We start from the raw sequence: 16,443 nt of genomic DNA, 5'->3' as shown, positions 1-16,443 counted from the left end.
GGATGTGCTGGTTGAGCTAATGACCTGGGTCCTCAACCATCAGCCACTGGAACCACCCTTTATGGTGAGATGATCTCCACGTCAGCACTCATCCTGCTGCCGTCTGGTCTGCGCCGGGAGAGGTGCTTTCTGCCATGCGGTTCCCATCTTACTAAGTGGTTGCCATGTGGCACCGTCAGCCAGGGTCTCCAGACTGATAACGCTGGTTTTTGGTTTGCTGACCCGAGTTTCTTTCTGCTGTCTCCTCCCCTAGCTGAGACGTGCCCTCAGGACTTCCTCCCGAAAAAGACGGTCTTTTCCGAGTAGATCTCGCGTGAGGCTCGGCGATGTCAGAGCTTACGCCCGGAGGAAGGTCCTGGCCGTTCTGGGACTGGGGACGCCACAGTCGGAGGAGATGGAGGTGGCCGAGGACCACGTAAGCTGTGGGCTGTGGGATCTGTGGGCACAAGGGCAAGCTCAAGGTCGTGGTTTCATTGAGGAATCTGCTCCCAGTAGTCAGAGCAGGATGAGATTCTGTGCTGCGTATCACAGCGCAGTCTCAAGCCTGCTTTCAGCAATGAGGAGACTGTTAGGTCTCCCCTTGGGCGCTTCCAAGCACCTCATCCCTCCCTAACTCACCACGTCCTTGTGACCCTGTCCAGTCGGAGAGACCAAGGTTCTGGTCTCTGCCAGGGCACCTACATATGTGCCCTGCCCCATTGAGAACCAGTTTTTTCTGTTTCTACCTGCTGCTGGACCCAACGTCTACTCAAACCATGGAGCCCTGGGTGTCAGCCAGACACAAATGCAAACCTCAGACCCAGTGTTGCACGCTGAGCCCTCAGGTGACTCCTGTCACTGGTATCTAGGCATCGCCAGAGCTCACGCAGTCAGCATAGCACGGGCTTCTCTGTCATGTTTGCCGTCTGCCACTGCCTTCGCTCATTCAGCAGTCCTGGTGTTGATGTCATTAACCACGCCTCTGTGTGTGCCTGCACGTGCACACTGTAACAGGGTATTAACCACGCCTCTGTGTGTGCCTGCACGTGCACACTGTAACAGGGTATTAACCACACCTCTGTGTGTGCCTGCACATGCACACTGTAACAGGTATTAACCACAGCTCTGTGTGTGCCTGTATGTGCACACTGTAACAGGTATTAACCACGCCTCTGTGTGTACCTGCACGTGCACACTGTAACAGGTATTAACCATGCCTCTGTGTGTGCCTGCACGTGCACACTGTAACAGGGTATTAACCATGCCTCTGTGTGTTTCTGCATGTGCACACTGTAACAGGTATTAACCACACTCTGTGTGTGTCTGCATGTGCACACTGTAACAGGGTATTAACCACAGCTCTGTGTGTGCCTGTATGTGCACACTGTAGCAGGTATTAACCACGCCTCTGTGTGTGCCTGCATGTGCACACTGTAACAGGGTATTAACCACGGCTCTGTGTGTGCCTGTATGTGCACACTGTATCAGGGTATTAACCACACCTCTGTGTGTGCCTGCATGTGCACACTGTAACAGGGTATTAGCCACACCTCTGTGTGTGCCTGCACGTGCACACTGTAACAGGTATTAACCACACTCTGTGTGTGCCTGCACGTGCACACTGTAACAGGTATTAACCACACCTCTGTGTGTGCCTGCACGTGCACACTGTAACAGGGTATTAACCACACCTCTGTGTGTGCCTGTATGTGCACACTGTAACAGGTATTAACCATGCCTCTGTGTGTGCCTGCATGTGCACACTGTAACAGGGTATTAACCACACCTCTGTGTGTGCCTGTATGTGCACACTGTATCAGGGTATTAACCACACCTCTGTGTGTGCCTGCACGTGCACACTGTAACAGGGTATTAACCACACCTCTGTGTGTGCCTGCACGTGCACACTGTAACAGGTATTAACCACACCTCTGTGTGTGCCTGCACGTGCACACTGTAACAGGTATTAACCACGCCTCTGTGTGTGCCTGCATGTGCACACTGTAACAGGGTATTAACCACGCCTCTGTGTGTGCCTGCACGTGCACACTGTAACAGGGTATTAACCATGCCTCTGTGTGTGCCTGCATGTGCACAGTGTAACAGGTATTAACCATGCCTCTGTGTGTGCCTGCACGTGCACACTGTAACAGGTATTAACCACGCCTCTGTGTGTGCCTGCACGTGCACACTGTAACAGGGTATTAACCACGCCTCTGTGTGTGCCTGCACGTGCACACTGTAACAGGGTATTAACCACGCCTCTGTGTGTGCCTGCACGTGCACAGTGTAACAGGTATTAACCACGGTTCTGTGTGTGTATCTGCATGTGCACACTGTAACAGGTATTAACCACGGTTCTGTGTGTGCCTGCATGTACATACTGTATCAGGGTATTAACCACACCTCTGTGTGTTTCTGCATGTGCACACTGTAACAGGTATTAACCACACCTCTGTGTGTGCCTGCACGTGCACACTGTAACAGGGTATTAACCACACCTCTGTGTGTGCCTGCACGTGCACACTGTAACAGGTATTAACCACGCCTCTGTGTGTGCCTGCACGTGCACACTGTAACAGGGTATTAGCCACACCTCTGTGTGTGCCTGCACGTGCACACTGTAACAGGGTATTAGCCACACCTCTGTGTGTGTATCTGCATGTGCACACTGTAGCATGGTTTTAACCGTGGCCACTTTGTGTCTCCATGCACGTATGTGACGTACACGTTATGATGGTGGGAACCGGAATGCAGAGACTTAGAGACAGGCCCGGCACCCCACCTCTGGCCGCAGCCCTGGCGTGCGTTCCACCTGGCGCAGTGCCATGTCCAGCAGTGCCCTCTGTGTCAGGGACGAGGAAAGAAGACATTCAGGCTCCTGAGTCATGTGCTGACCTCGCTGTCTCCCTTCAGAATCACTACCTGGATGAGCTTGCAAGTCTGATGGACGAACTTCTGACGAAGGTCAATGGTTTGTCCGACAGCCCTCACCTGCCTCTCCTAGAAAAACAACCCCGGAGTCCAGCAGCGGCAAGGGCAGAAGGCAGTCCCCTGCCGGGGGGCTCCCAGTCACCAGGCGACCGGGGTAAGACTATGAGAAATTGCTTTTGTCGACTGTTATACCAAGTGTCTTTTAAGCTCTGACGTTGGTTTGAAATACTTGTTGTTCCAACTCGTAAGGCCCGATCGCATAAATGTTCTCTGAGCACAATCCTGGGGGCGAGGCGCACTCACATTTCAATAATGTAGAGTTTGAACTGGCAGTGTGTGTACCCTTCCACCTGGGCTCGGCGAGGAGACCGAGACACAGATGGAGAGCCGCCTTGCAGGGCCGTGAGTGGAAGGAGGTTCCCCTGCTGGCTCGCGGCGACCCCCACGGCGGCTGCCGAGACCCTCAGCGTCAGACAGAGGTAGAGGCAGCACTGCCCCCTCCAGGAGCACACAGAGGCCTCCAGACCAAGAGCAGGACGCAGGGGCCGGCCAAGGACCCCTAGCTTGGAGGAAAGCATTCGAGAGCAGAGAAGAGCCACCGGAATCTCTAGGCAGTGACGGTGCAGAGGAAGCCGTCTCTGGCAGGCGCTGGCTGTGAGCAGGCCAGCTGGAGGAGGGCTCGCCGGTGACTCACGGACCCAGAGGAAAATCAACGCTCACACCCACACCCCACGTGCCTGGGACCCGGCAAGACCGACGGTGAGTGCTGTGCTGTGATGACCAGCGCCATCCAGCGGTGACCGCCCTGAGACCCAGAGACGGGCTGGCAGCCGCCGAGCGGCCGCGTGACGGGGGGCTGGGCTCAGGTGAGCAATAATGATCATGAAGGCAGCGCATTGTTGGAGCCACGCAAACACCCTGCAGGGAAAAGCAGCGCAAACACAGCCAGGAGACGCGTTAGGACTTTGAGAGTCGCGGCCAGGGACAGGTGAAGGTTGCAACCGCAAGGAGAGGAAGTTAACCTGTTTCAACCGGGAAGGCAAAGCAAAGAGGAAAGAGGTCAATCATGAAATAAAAAGACAAAGAATAAAGTGACAGAGGAGTTGAGGAGGAAATAGGGAGGAAAAAGGCACAGCAAAAGTAAAATAAAACAGCAGATTCCTGGGAAGGAGTGAGGGCTTGGCCGAAGGTTTGAGAGAACTCAGGAAAACGACGCTTAGCCAAGAAAAGGAGTCAGAATCGACTGCGGGGAAAAGTCATGCACATGGAGGTCAGAAAGAAGAAGATGGCCAAGACAGAGAGAGGGGTGAAGAGTTGGCCTCCACCAGGGAAGTCAGGAAAACCTGTGCAGAGAAGGACATTTAAAGAGAGCAAGATTTAAGCACTTCCCTGAAGTGAAGATATGGAGCCATATATTTAAGAAGGAGCAGTGCCAGGAAAGAAATGGACTCCAATCTGTTAGAACAGGACAAATTCCAAGGAAGTGAGTTATCGGACAACTACAGACAGTCCTGTTGCCATCCAGATGTTTTCCCTAAAACCAAGTCATCTCCAAGCAATTTAAAATTCTCTACTTCACAATTTTTATTGTTGTTGTTTTAATTATCAAACACTTTAAGTATGCACGACAGTAAAGCTATAGTTTTATAAAAAGTGGAGTGACCAGTCGTGTGAAACAATGAGAAAGCAAACGTCCAGAGGGAAGTCACAGGGCGGCATGGCTACCTTTAACAACGGGAACGCGACAGCATTTACTGCCCTTTTAGGGAACGAGCGTGTGCATTTAGACTTGTGCCGGGGGACCCGCAGGTGCTGCCCGGTCAGGCTCACAGGAGCGTCATGTGGCTCACGGAGCGACAGCAGGCGAAGTCGGCCGGGTCCATGTGTGTGCCAGCCGGGAGAACCACGCACTCCGCACGGTGGGAGGAAGGAGGCTGTGAGGATGGAGCGGCTTAGCCAAGTCCACAGCAAGGTGTGTGTGCCAAGAGGAGAGTCTTTCAGGAGTTAGCCAAGATAGGTAAATGGGGAGAGGCGCGTTCAGGACAAACACAGCAAGACAACGAGGGAGCAGAGCGCCTTTGAGGAAAGTAAATGAGTGATGAAAAAGGTAAAGAGAAAGCAGCCATCAGTGCTTCTTATGCACGAAGCTGGCTTGAGAGAGAGAGAGAGAGAGAGAAGATCTGAAAAATATCCAGAACCCCACCCCCGGGCTGTGGGGGGCTCTCCCTGCAGAACCCCACCCCCGGGCTGTGGGGGGCTCTCCCTCCAGAACCCCACCCCGGGCTGTGGGGCGCTCTCCCTCCAGAACCCCACCCCGGGCTGTGGGGCGCTCTCCCTCCAGAACCCCACCCCCGGGCTGTGGGGCTCTCTCCCTCCAGAACCCCACCCCCGGGCTGTGGGGCTCTCCCTCCAGAACCCCACCCCGGGCTGTGGGGCTCTCCCTCCAGAACCCCACCCCCGGGCTGTGGGGGGCTCTCCCTCCAGAACCCCACCCCCGGGCTGTGGGGGGCTCTCCCTCCAGAACCCCACCCCGGGCTGTGGGGCTCTCCCTCCAGAACCCCACCCCGGGCTGTGGGGCTCTCCCTCCAGAACCCCACCCCCGGGCTGTGGGGGGCTCTCCCTCCAGAACCCACCCCGGGCTGTGGGGGGCTCTCCCTCCAGAACCCCACCCCCGGGCTGTGGGGGGCTCTCCCTCCAGAACCCCACCCCCGGGCTGTGGGGGGCTCTCCCTCCAGAACCCACCCCGGGCTGTGGGGGGCTCTCCCTCCAGAACCCCACCCCCGGGCTGTGGGGCTCTCCCTCCAGAACCCACCCCGGGCTGTGGGGGGCTCTCCCTCCAGAACCCCACCCCGGGCTGTGGGGCGCTCTCCCTCCAGAACCCCACCCCCGGGCTGTGGGGCTCTCCCTCCAGAACCCCACCCCCGGGCTGTGGGGCTCTCCCTCCAGAACCCCACCCCGGGCTGTGGGGCTCTCCCTCCAGAACCCCACCCCCGGGCTGTGGGGCTCTCTCCCTCCAGAACCCCACCCCCGGGCTGTGGGGGGCTCTCCCTCCAGAACCCACCCCGGGCTGTGGGGGGCTCTCCCTCCAGAACCCCACCCCCGGGCTGTGGGGGGCTCTCCCTCCAGAACCCCACCCCTGGGCTGTGGGGCTCTCTCCCTCCAGAACCCCACCCCCGGGCTGTGGGGGGCTCTCCCTCCAGAACCCCACCCCCGGGCTGTGGGGCTCTCCCTCCAGAACCCCACCCCCGGGCTGTGGGGGGCTCTCCCTCCAGAACCCCACCCCTGGGCTGTGGGGCTCTCCCTCCAGAACCCCACCCCCGGGCTGTGGGGCTCTCTCCCTCCAGAACCCCACCCCCGGGCTGTGGGGGGCTCTCCCTCCAGAACCCACCCCGGGCTGTGGGGGGCTCTCCCTCCAGAACCCCACCCCCGGGCTGTGGGGCTCTCCCTCCAGAACCCACCCCGGGCTGTGGGGGGCTCTCCCTCCAGAACCCCACCCCCGGGCTGTGGGGGGCTCTCCCTCCAGAACCCCACCCCCGGGCTGTGGGGCTCTCCCTCCAGAACCCACCCCGGGCTGTGGGGGGCTCTCCCTCCAGAACCCCACCCCGGGCTGTGGGGGGCTCTCCCTCCAGAACCCCACCCCGGGCTGTGGGGGGCTCTCCCTCCAGAACCCCACCCCCGGGCTGTGGGGCTCTCCCTCCAGAACCCCACCCCCGGGCTGTGGGGCGCTCTCCCTCCAGAACCCCACCCCCGGGCTGTGGGGCTCTCCCTCCAGAACCCCACCCCGGGCTGTGGGGCTCTCCCTCCAGAACCCCACCCCCGGCTGTGGGGCGCTCTCCCTCCAGAACCCCACCCCCGGCTGTGGGGCTCTCCCTCCAGAACCCCGTGCCCCGTGGCAAAGTGCATCAAGCTGTTAGGCAACATCCAGGCCTACAAGAAGGGTCCCAGGTGTGTGCCAGGCTTTCTGATTTTGAGACCAAAACAATCAATAAAACATCACCAAATGCAACCCAGCGGCTCATTAATGTTTCCTGATCATGCGTTTTAAATCAAGAGTAGAAAGGTTTTAATAACAAAAATATGTTAATAACCTTCACCAAAAGAGAGGAAACTGTCGTTTTATCATCTCCGGGCTTGCATGGAGAAATTTTAGCGTGCATTTCTCATTTTTAAAACAAATGAGGCTCTCAGGTCACAGGAAACGTGTCTTATGAGAAACCTGTGCTTGCATTTTCCACGCAGACTCTGTCTTTTCGTCCCCTTTTCCGTGCACTGTTTGAAGTGCCGCATACACCTAATAAAAAGAGATTGAAGCAATTTTTCAAAAGTCAGAATCCATCCCAAGCGAAGAGCCGGTGTGGTGTCTGTGGGCCTGTGTCAGGGGCGCTGCCTGAGGCCGTGGGCTCGCACCTCCACCAGGGCTGTGGGGAGGGGTGGGCCTCGTCCCGGCCCTGCCACACTCTGCTCTTGCTCGTCTGTTCCGTGGCACGCATGCGGGACTGTGGAATTCTGGGCGGGTGGTGCTTTATGTACACAACACGCACTGCTACGGGGCCGTGTGCACTCACGGTGCAGGGTGACAACACTACGGCTTAGGGGACGGCTTCCCAGCCCACACGGCAGCACAGCTCGTCTGTTCCGTGGCACGCATGCGGGACCGTGGAATTCTGGGCGGGTGGTGCTTTATGTACACAACACGCACTGCTACGGGGCCGTGTGCACTCACGGTGCAGGGTGACAACACTACGGCTTAGGGTTCGGCTTCCCAGCCCACACGGCAGCACAGCTCTTTCTGCTGAGGTGTGCATCACCAGGCTCCCAGGTGTGCAAGCCTGCAGCTCTGACCCCTGCAGCCCGCCTCGGCGGCCTCTGCGGGGCAGAGCCGGGGTGGTCACGGGGTCGGGGCGAGGCTGAGGCACTGGGCTGTATGGAGCAGACCCCCTTTCGTGCGCCAAGCCCTCCCTGCAGGGCAGCCGCTTTGCGTCTTAGCCATCAGTAGTTCAGATCTGCGTCTGTATAAGCCAGAAGCCTGGGGCGCCTGCAGCCTGCAATAGCCATAGCCAAGGGCCGCCAGCCGGGTGGGTCTGGCCCTGGGGAAAAGCACCTGCCCGTGCCCTCGCGGAGCCTGGGCCGCTCCCCACCCCACGCTTGCTTGCTCGCTCGTGGCGCTGCGGGAGCCGGCAGGGGCCAGGTCTGCTGGGCAGATTCGAGAGAGACGGCCGCAGAGGTTCTCCCGCGGATTTTCCTCTCGGTTTCTCTGAATCCAACTGAGTCAGCAGGAACGTCCAGGAGGGGGCGGCTGGCCTCAGGGTTCAGAGTCTGCCCAAGCAATTTTCCAGTGCCCCCCGCCCCAAGCTCCACAGGAGCCAGGGGAGGAGGAGGGCAGCTTTGTCTACACGGTTGTCCACCGAGGGTGTGCGGGAAGGCCGGGGCCCCGGTGCGGCTCAGCGCAGTTTGGCCCCGTGCGTGCCGCCGGTGATGGTGTGGGGGACCCAGGGGCGATCGGGAGGGCACGGCTCACTTGGCCCCAGTGTGGGACAGCTTGAAGAAGGTTGGGAATACCGGGCTTTCCCGGAGGCAGGCAGGAGCCCCTGTCCCAGAAGCCAGCCTGCCGGAGGCGTACGCCGAGCGGCTTCCCCGTGTCTAGGAGTTTGGGGAACAGCCGCTGGGCTCCGCGGACGCACAGCCCATCAGGGACTCCATGCGCTTTCTAGCGGGTGGTGCAGGACACCTGAACACACGTGGCGCCATCCCCGGGGGAGGGTCCGTTCAAGGAAGCACCTGCCCAGCCTGAGCCCACAGGAGGCAGGACACACTGTTCCCGCCGGCTCTGACGGCAGGCGGCTGCGGAGCGTGGCTCTCGCTCACCCCCAGGCTGGGCGGCCGTGGACGGGAAACTCAGAGTGTTGAAGGCGTCATATCCTCCTCTGGGCGCCCTCTCTGCCTCAGCCCGGTCCCTGTGCTGTAACAAAATACCCGAGGCCGAGCTCTTTATCCACAGAAAGCGTTTAGGAGCCTGCAGTGGCGGGGGTGTAAGAGCGTGGTACAAGGGCCCCGTGGCCGATGCCATCGCAGTGTCAGGAGCGTGCAGAAAGACCGGACGCAGGAGCGAGCTGAGACAGCCGGAGCTGCTTCATAGCCCCCGGTTGCCGAGAGCACTAACGCACTAGACGGCCCCTCCAGGCCTGCAGCGGCCCTGCGCAGAGGTGGACACCTCGGGGCTGAACACCCCGGGCCCTGCCCCTTCAGGGTCCACCACATGGGGGACCAAGCTTGCAACACAGGACCTCAGGGGGACACACTCCCGCCACGTCCCCCACGGGGCTGCTGAGGGCAGGGGCGAGGTGGCGTCTGTGTTGTGTGTGCTCCCGATGGGGTGACACAGGCAGCGAAAGCCGGGTGTTAAGAGTCATCATCCAGCAGGGCCAGGCACGGCTGTAGGGCCCGGGAACCCGACGATGAGCACCGCTGACTACAACGTGAACCCTCTCCACCATGAAGACTGGGAAAATTCGGGCCTCAGACACGCACAGAAGTCTGGACAACTTCCGTGTCTGTTTGGATCCGTGCCGCCGTGTGTTTTCTTCACGTGAAGCCAACGGGGACCGTTAGTGACACAACACAGAGTGGACGTGGGGTGGGCGCAGGAAGAGAGCACCCGCGGTTCCCAGACGTCATTCAGCATGCGAGAGAACACGGGCCTCCTGGACCCGACCCAGGAGGATCGCTGCGGCCCGGCCGGCCGACCGCCAGCCACAGAGCACAGCACTCAGTAAGCTGACTACGGACGGCCAGTGTTCTCTGGACGGTGGAGCTGTGGCCAGCAAGAGGCAAACAAGGCAGCAAATGGAGAAAATGCAGCCGATGACTTGGCTCGGGCTGCGTGAGTGCGCTCGTGTGATGTTTGTAATTTTTTGTAAGTTTGAAATGATTTCCAGATGAAAAGCTTTTTAAAGGGAGCTTTGCAAAGCTCAAGTAAAAAGATAACAAAACAACGGGGTCACGGCTGTGAGCTATAATTAGTTTTAATGGCCCTGTTTTTTCCAAGACTTGCCACATTTCCAAGTATGTCTTGGGATCCTTCCCTTGATGGACTCCACAAGAGAGGGTACCTAAATCGAAAGGGGTTGTTTGGATCTGATTTACAGACCCTGAATCTATCAGAAGCGGCCATAACTCAGACCCCAGACAGAAACGCTGAGCAGGCCAGCCTTCCAAGGGACCTCCACGGCGTGCGTGGGTTGCACGGGGCCTGCCCGTGATGCGTGCACGAGGGAAGACACGTGCGGCTGCTCACTCCTCCACTCCTGGCGCACAGAGCTCCAGTCACGCTGTGCTGCTGTCAGTCCCTGTTGTTTGGATAGAATGTGCCGGAGCAGAAAGAGAAAAACCAGGGCTTCTGGGTCACTCTGAAGATGTAATTCATTTACGTGACCCCATTAGCTCTTGGTGGGGGCCCAGAAAGCTGAATTCGCAAGGGTTCCAGCGCGCCGTAGCGGCTTCCTTCTCCAGAAGCCCCTGTCAGCCTGGAGATTCACAGACCTCGGTCATTTCCAAGACAACAGGGCAAACACCGCGTCCGTTTGCTCAGGCTGCTGTCACCAAGTGCCACACACAGGAACGCGAAGCGTGAAGTCCAGGGCCAGGTGCTGGTGGGGCCACACCCCTGCCAAGGCCCCCAGGCAGGCACCTCCAGCCCCCTGTGCGAGTGTCTGTGTCTCCAGGCCGTCCGTTTCGGTGCGGACACGGTGAGGGCGGATTGGCTCATCCGCATGTGTCGTCTGCAGAACAAGGCCCTGTTCGCTGGCAGAGGCATTGGCGCTTCAACATCTCCTCTGGGGAGGGGACACAGTGCCGTCCACACAGCCGTGGGGATGTGAAGACGGTGAGAACTGGAGACACGCAGTGCCCCCGATCCGACACAAATAGGAGACCAGGCAATAGCCAAAGATGCATTAGTCTGTGCCATGTTCAGGGACAGGTTTCAATGGGAATACAATCGGCTGTTCCCCCAATCACCGCGTGGCCGTGAGTGAGTCCCCGGGTGCCTTCCTAAGTCGCAGAAGCAGGGACTCCCCATCACCACCTCCTCAGCTAAGCCGCTCCTCACAGGGGGTGAGGCCGGGTAGGAATCCCGTGAGACACACCCCATCCACGTCACCAGCACAACACTTCTCATGAAGGTGGAACCGCCGTCCTGCCAGACTGAAGGGCGTGTCCACCCAGGGTAGACTGAAGCGGCGGTCCCCCGGCATTGCCCCGGGTGTATGCCCCAACACACAGCTGGAAGCCTTGGCAATTCATTAGTCTCACGCAGGACTAAAAGTCGGGCAGGTGCGAGGACTGGCCTGCTCCAAGGCCACGTTCCCTCTCCTGTGCCCTCCCAGACGTTCCCTGAGTAGAAGAGACAGGCGGGGGTCCCTGCACACCCCGGGTTGCCGCTGCTCTTTGCGGCCGTGTGGGGTTTCTCCTGTCTGACGCTCCTCGGCTTCGGAGTGAAGTGGAACCACGTCGTGTGACCTCTCCGGCTGTGGGCAGAGCTCCATTCCAGCCGACCCCCTCCGTGGCTTCTCTCACTGGGACAGGTCCTGTACACAGTGGAACAGTTAACTATTTCGGCAGAGTAGCCCTTGGCCTTGACAAAGCAGAGACTTGGGGAAGCTTTCTCTGCAAGAGGCCTGGGTTGAGATTTTCCCGAGACGGTGCCTGCAGGGCCCCCTCCTTGCAGTCTCCGCTCTCCTGAGCCATTGCCTGTGTGCGCGCCTCGTCCTGTTGCCAGGCAGAAGCAGGGAAATTCGATCGTAAAAGTTCAGGAATGTGCGCTGACCCCTGAGAGACCGATCAACACCCCTCGCCTGGCGGGGAGTGAGCCTTCCCTCCCAGAACTGGGATGACACAACTCGCAACCCCCGCAGGTCTCGGTGCTGAGGCGGAGAGGGCTGGGCGGGACCGGAAGCCGTGCACAGAAGATGGCCCCAGCACTCAACGCCACGCAGGCTGGGTGGAGAGCAAGACACCCAGGCCCTGGCCAGGATCCCGGAGATACGGTCACACAGATGTGCCCCGTCCAATCCTGACAGATATTGCTGGTGTGATTGGATGTCCAGGAGCAAGAACGGAGAAGTGAGAAGCCCCGTGACCCACAGGTCATACTCGTTACGAAAATAACTCACAACGGATCGTGGGATTACGTGCAAAGCACAAAACCACAAAACGTGGGAGGGGGGGGAGAAACCGATGGAGGAAAACAAGCGTCACCCACCGACTGAGGCCTGCAGGAAGGGTTTGCAAGCCTCGCATTCCACAGGGGACTTCAGGACTCCGCCACAGAGCACAGATCATCCACTCAGGCTGGACCCCCGGTTCACCCAAGAGGCTGTACTGATGGCAAATAAACACGAAAATGCGCGGATAGCGCTGGCCGCGAGGGAGCTGCAAACCAGGACCGCAGTGAGGTGTCGCCGCCTGCCCTGGGACGACTGGACGAGCCAAGAACGCGGCCCGGAGAGCGTGCAGAGCTGCGTCAGCCGCCTCGCCGCTGGAATGTCAGGCGCTGCGGCCACTCCAGAAAGCACTCCGGGCATTTCCTATAAAGCAAACGTGGCCCGGAAGTCACACCCGGGGCAGTTTGTCCAGGGGAGCTTCGACTCCGGTTCACACACAGCCCTGAGTGCGAGTGTCCATTGTTAGCTACTCTGGAACGTTCTAGAGTTTAAACACGTGGAGGTCGCTTCCCGCTATGGGACACTGCTTAGTGACAGACAGGAGCAGCCGGCTGCTGCTTGGGGCAACAGCCCGGGGTTCCCTGGGAATTACGCTGTGTCTAGAGAGCCACCCCCAGAGCTGAGGCCCCATGCGACCCATTACACAGTGTGCTCAGGGCGGTGGGAGCAGCCGTGTGGTTCCCAGGAGCGGGTGGAGGGCCGCGGGAGGATCTTCATGGCAGCACGCTCCGTGCCTTGACTGCATGGGTGTTGGTCCCTGGTGGAGACGTCGCCCGTGTTTCCCAGTGGTGTAGGCAGGCAGATAGGATACAATGGATTAGGTCTGTGAGCTGGGAGACCACGCCTTCGCCACGCCCCTGTGTGACCTCACGCCCCTACCTGACCCTCCCGAATGCCCACCTGCCAGTCAGGCTGCGTGACCACGCCCCTCTGGAAGTGGATAAAAGGCCTGGAGCACGGTGCCCCCCACCCTTCGCTGCCCGAGGCTTTGGGGCGCCCGCTCCCTGCTTTCCTGCCTGCAGCTTGCTGCACGTGGCTCCTGGCCTGCTCTCAGCTTGGTTGGGCCCCGACTTAGCCTCTAGACTTCTCCTTCTCCCTTAGATAAAGCCCTCACTCTCCTGTGCATTTCTCTCACTGAATAGATTTTAGCGTGTTGTCTCGTCCATTTGAGCCAGTATTCAGAATTCTTCTCTGAATATGTGACAAGAGCCCACAAGGCTTATTGATATTGAGAAAATATTAATAAGCAGAACGGCATCACCAGGCTGTCTCCATCGAGGAGGAGGGCACGGGGCGCTCTGTCCGTTCTCACGAGCGCACGCGAACCTGCAGTTAGGCAGGAGTCAGAAGTGAATTGAAGGTTTTGTGGTACGCGGAGCACAAATAAAGGGAACTGCATTGGTGTAAAAATTGATGCTTTCTCTGCAGACGAGAGAACGACCCCGTCACAAGAGCCGTCTCGCCGCCTCCCTTCTCCAGCCCAGTTCTCCAATCCTCGTTCCACGGACGACGGCCGCCCATCCTGAATTGCTTGGACTTCTGCCTGCCCAGACCCCGGCCTTCTCCCCGGGCCCCGCCCCGCCTGCTCCCACTTCCTGCTGCACCACCACCCAGCGGGAGGACCCCTGGGGTCGGGCTCCGAAATCCCAGCCTCTGTGCCACAGGGGGCACCGTCAAGTTCCTGGACAATGGAGTTAGAAGATAAGTTTCTTTCCTGCGAAACATTCTTGAACGCCACACATGCAGAGGGCTCTTTAAAAGTACAAAATGGAAAACGCAAATTATGAAAAGACTGCGTGGATTTCGAAACAGGCACCAGAAGCTGAACTTTTCAACTCCGCTTTTCCATAAAACCCTTTTCTATGAAGCCCCTGCTGTGTCGCGTCAGGGACCAGCCTCTCCAGGGAGCCCCTGCAGGCAGGGTGGGGGACGAGGGATGGGAGAACGGGGCTGAGCCAAGGGCACTGGACTCTGCCTGAGCCCCCCCACCCCCACCCTGTGCCGACAGCAGTGCAGCCGAGCTGCTGACAACTTCCCGCAAACAGCGCATCTGCGTGTGCGCGCCTCCTCGTCCAGACAGAGGAAGTGAGTCAGCCGGCACCTGCATCGCTGCATCGCTGCCCTCACGGCTGGACACCTGCGCCAGGCTGCTGCTGGTGGGACGTGCGCCCTGGGGACTTCCGGGCGGAACCTCGGCCAGCGGCAGCGTCCACTTCCTCCTCCTCGTGGCTCCCTGCTGGCTGCTGTAGCCCAAAAGGCAAACACCGGCCTTCGCAGTGCTGGGCAGAGGACAGGCTGTGTGTTTGGCATTCTTCAGACCTCATAAGTTACTCATTCAGTTACAGGACGGGGTCCTCGTTGGTTAGTAACAGAGCAACCTGCTAACTCAGCATCATTCTTACCTGATTAGCTCATCGGTCTCGATCCAGGGACAAAACTCTCTCCAAATCAAGTCTTGCCTTGCATTCAGGGTGGGTCTGGTCCATAAGGCGAGCCGAGGGGCACGCTGTGGTCTCCAGCTGTGAGCCGTGGCTGCTCCACTGTGGGCAGCGTCAGAGACGACACGGGGCCACGGCCAGTGCTGACACTGACTCCGGCAGGCCTGGGACGCGTGCTCAGTCCCCCGCATCTCGGAGTCCGTCGTGTTTCAGTGGGCCTCGTCCCTGTGCCCACGCTGGCAGCCGGTGCGTCTTCACGGGTGTCGCTTTGTCACTCGTAGCAGAACGTGTCTCCTAGGTCTCCTAGGACTGTGGGCCTTCAGGTACTCTCGTCCCAGCCGAGGGGCAGCCGCTGTCCCTCTGCAGGGGGAGCCACACCCGCTCTGCAGGTGGCACCAAGCAGAAGCCCGCCCAGCCCTCCACGGTGGTCAGCGAAGTCTCCTCTCCCTCGCCTCCCCTCGCCTGCCCCGCGGCCCTGCGGCCTCGCTCCCCCTGGAAGCCCGTCCAGCCCTGGCTCCGAGCGTGGCTTGTGTGGCCTCACCTGCTCGCTGGCCCCACGTGAGCTCCGTGGCCCCAGGGTGGAACGTCAGGGAGAACCCGCTGTTGCTGAAGCCAGGGCGGCAGCTGCCGGCCCCGCTGCCTCCTCATTGCCGGGCTCTGGGCAGGCGCCTGGCTGCTGGCCTCCTCGCAGCCCATGGCCTCCAGAGGGGCACTGAGTGCCTTCCCGTGCCCTTCCTCCTCCCCAGGTGCACGCCGCGTGCTGATGCCCTGGTGCCGTCCAGGCTGGGAGCTGGGTGAGAAGCTTCTCTCCGGTCCTCCCTTGGCCTTGCTGAGGGACCTGTGGTCTCACACCTGCAGCCCTGTCCCACAGCTGTCCACGGCCTTGACAGTGGCGCACAGAGCCTGACCCACACGGAAACGACGGGTGTGCTGCCTCTCACGGAGGATGCCATCTGTTCTCTGCTGCGGGCTGGCTCTGCCTCTTGGTCACAAGGTGGCTGCTACCAGCCCAGCAGTCATCCGTACGCAAAACATCCATGGACAAAGGAGGCTGTCTCCCTTGGCTTTTTCATTACTAACAGGTGTATGGGCGTTTTGTCAGGAAGACGCCAAGACAGGTTCCTTTGACACACATTCCTAAGTTGATCATGGGGAAATGAGATGAAAAATCTGGGCTGATCATTGGGACAGTGAGGACTCGAGGGTTAACCACCAGGTCGCCCCCCCCCCCCACACGCACCTTCCACTCCTGGGCAGGTCTCCCTTCTGCCGTGATTGGTGGAGCTCGACATTTTTATGTGTTGCCGACCTCTCTCTCTCTCTCTCTCTCTCTATATATATATATATATATATGCCTGTTCTTGTACCTTGTTCTGTTTTTCAATTGTTCTAATTATCCTTTCATTTGATTTTAAGGTAATTTTAATATAAACTTGTTAAGTACTTTCTCTAGTGCACTGTTTTCATGTTAAATTTTTCATATTGATACAAACTCTGTGTGTGTGTATGTGTGTGTATTGTATGTATGTGTGTATGTGTATGTGTGTGTGTGTGTGTGTCTGAACATCCAAAAGTACTTTGTAAAAAAGCCATGAAAACAGAATTAAAAGTTTGTTTTGGTGGAAGAAAGTTTGAAGTCTTTGCATCAGAAGATCTTCAAAAGGCTCAAACGCAGGTTGTAAAGCCTCGCGTGGGTTTCAGGACTTTCGGCACCACAATGAGCGTGTTACCCCATCTCCCGCGAGCGTGTTGAACGCCCGCATACGGTCGCCGTCCGCGTCAGCCAGGCACCGCGATCCCTGCAGCTCAGCTGGCGTAGCTGTGCTTTGTCAGGGGGACACAGAGAAGCAGCCCGTGGTCCCGGCACACAC

At 58.9% G+C, this 16,443-nt stretch overlaps 1 protein-coding gene across 1 annotated transcript in view; it reads left to right on the top strand.

Moving 5' to 3' along the window:
• Positions 1–16,025, top strand: part of PKD1L1 (polycystin 1 like 1, transient receptor potential channel interacting) — a 99,078-nt gene extending 83,053 nt beyond the window's left edge. The window contains exons 47-49 of the mRNA XM_089315630.1: positions 254–415; positions 2,896–3,067; positions 13,563–16,025. Of these exons, the coding sequence (XP_089171756.1) occupies positions 254–415; positions 2,896–3,067; positions 13,563–13,660 (432 nt within the window). The 3' untranslated portion in view covers positions 13,661–16,025. The remainder of the gene's footprint in view (positions 1–253; positions 416–2,895; positions 3,068–13,562) is intronic.
• The last annotated feature ends 418 nt before the right edge of the window (positions 16,026–16,443 follow it).

Source organism: Oryctolagus cuniculus, chromosome 16, assembly GCF_051225735.1.
Source record: "Oryctolagus cuniculus isolate XC-2025 breed Fujian yellow rabbit chromosome 16, ASM5122573v1, whole genome shotgun sequence".
NCBI classification, from domain to species: Eukaryota; Metazoa; Chordata; class Mammalia; order Lagomorpha; family Leporidae; genus Oryctolagus; species Oryctolagus cuniculus.
Note: the sequence above shows the minus strand (reverse complement) of the source record. Positions and strands in the feature narration are given on the sequence as shown.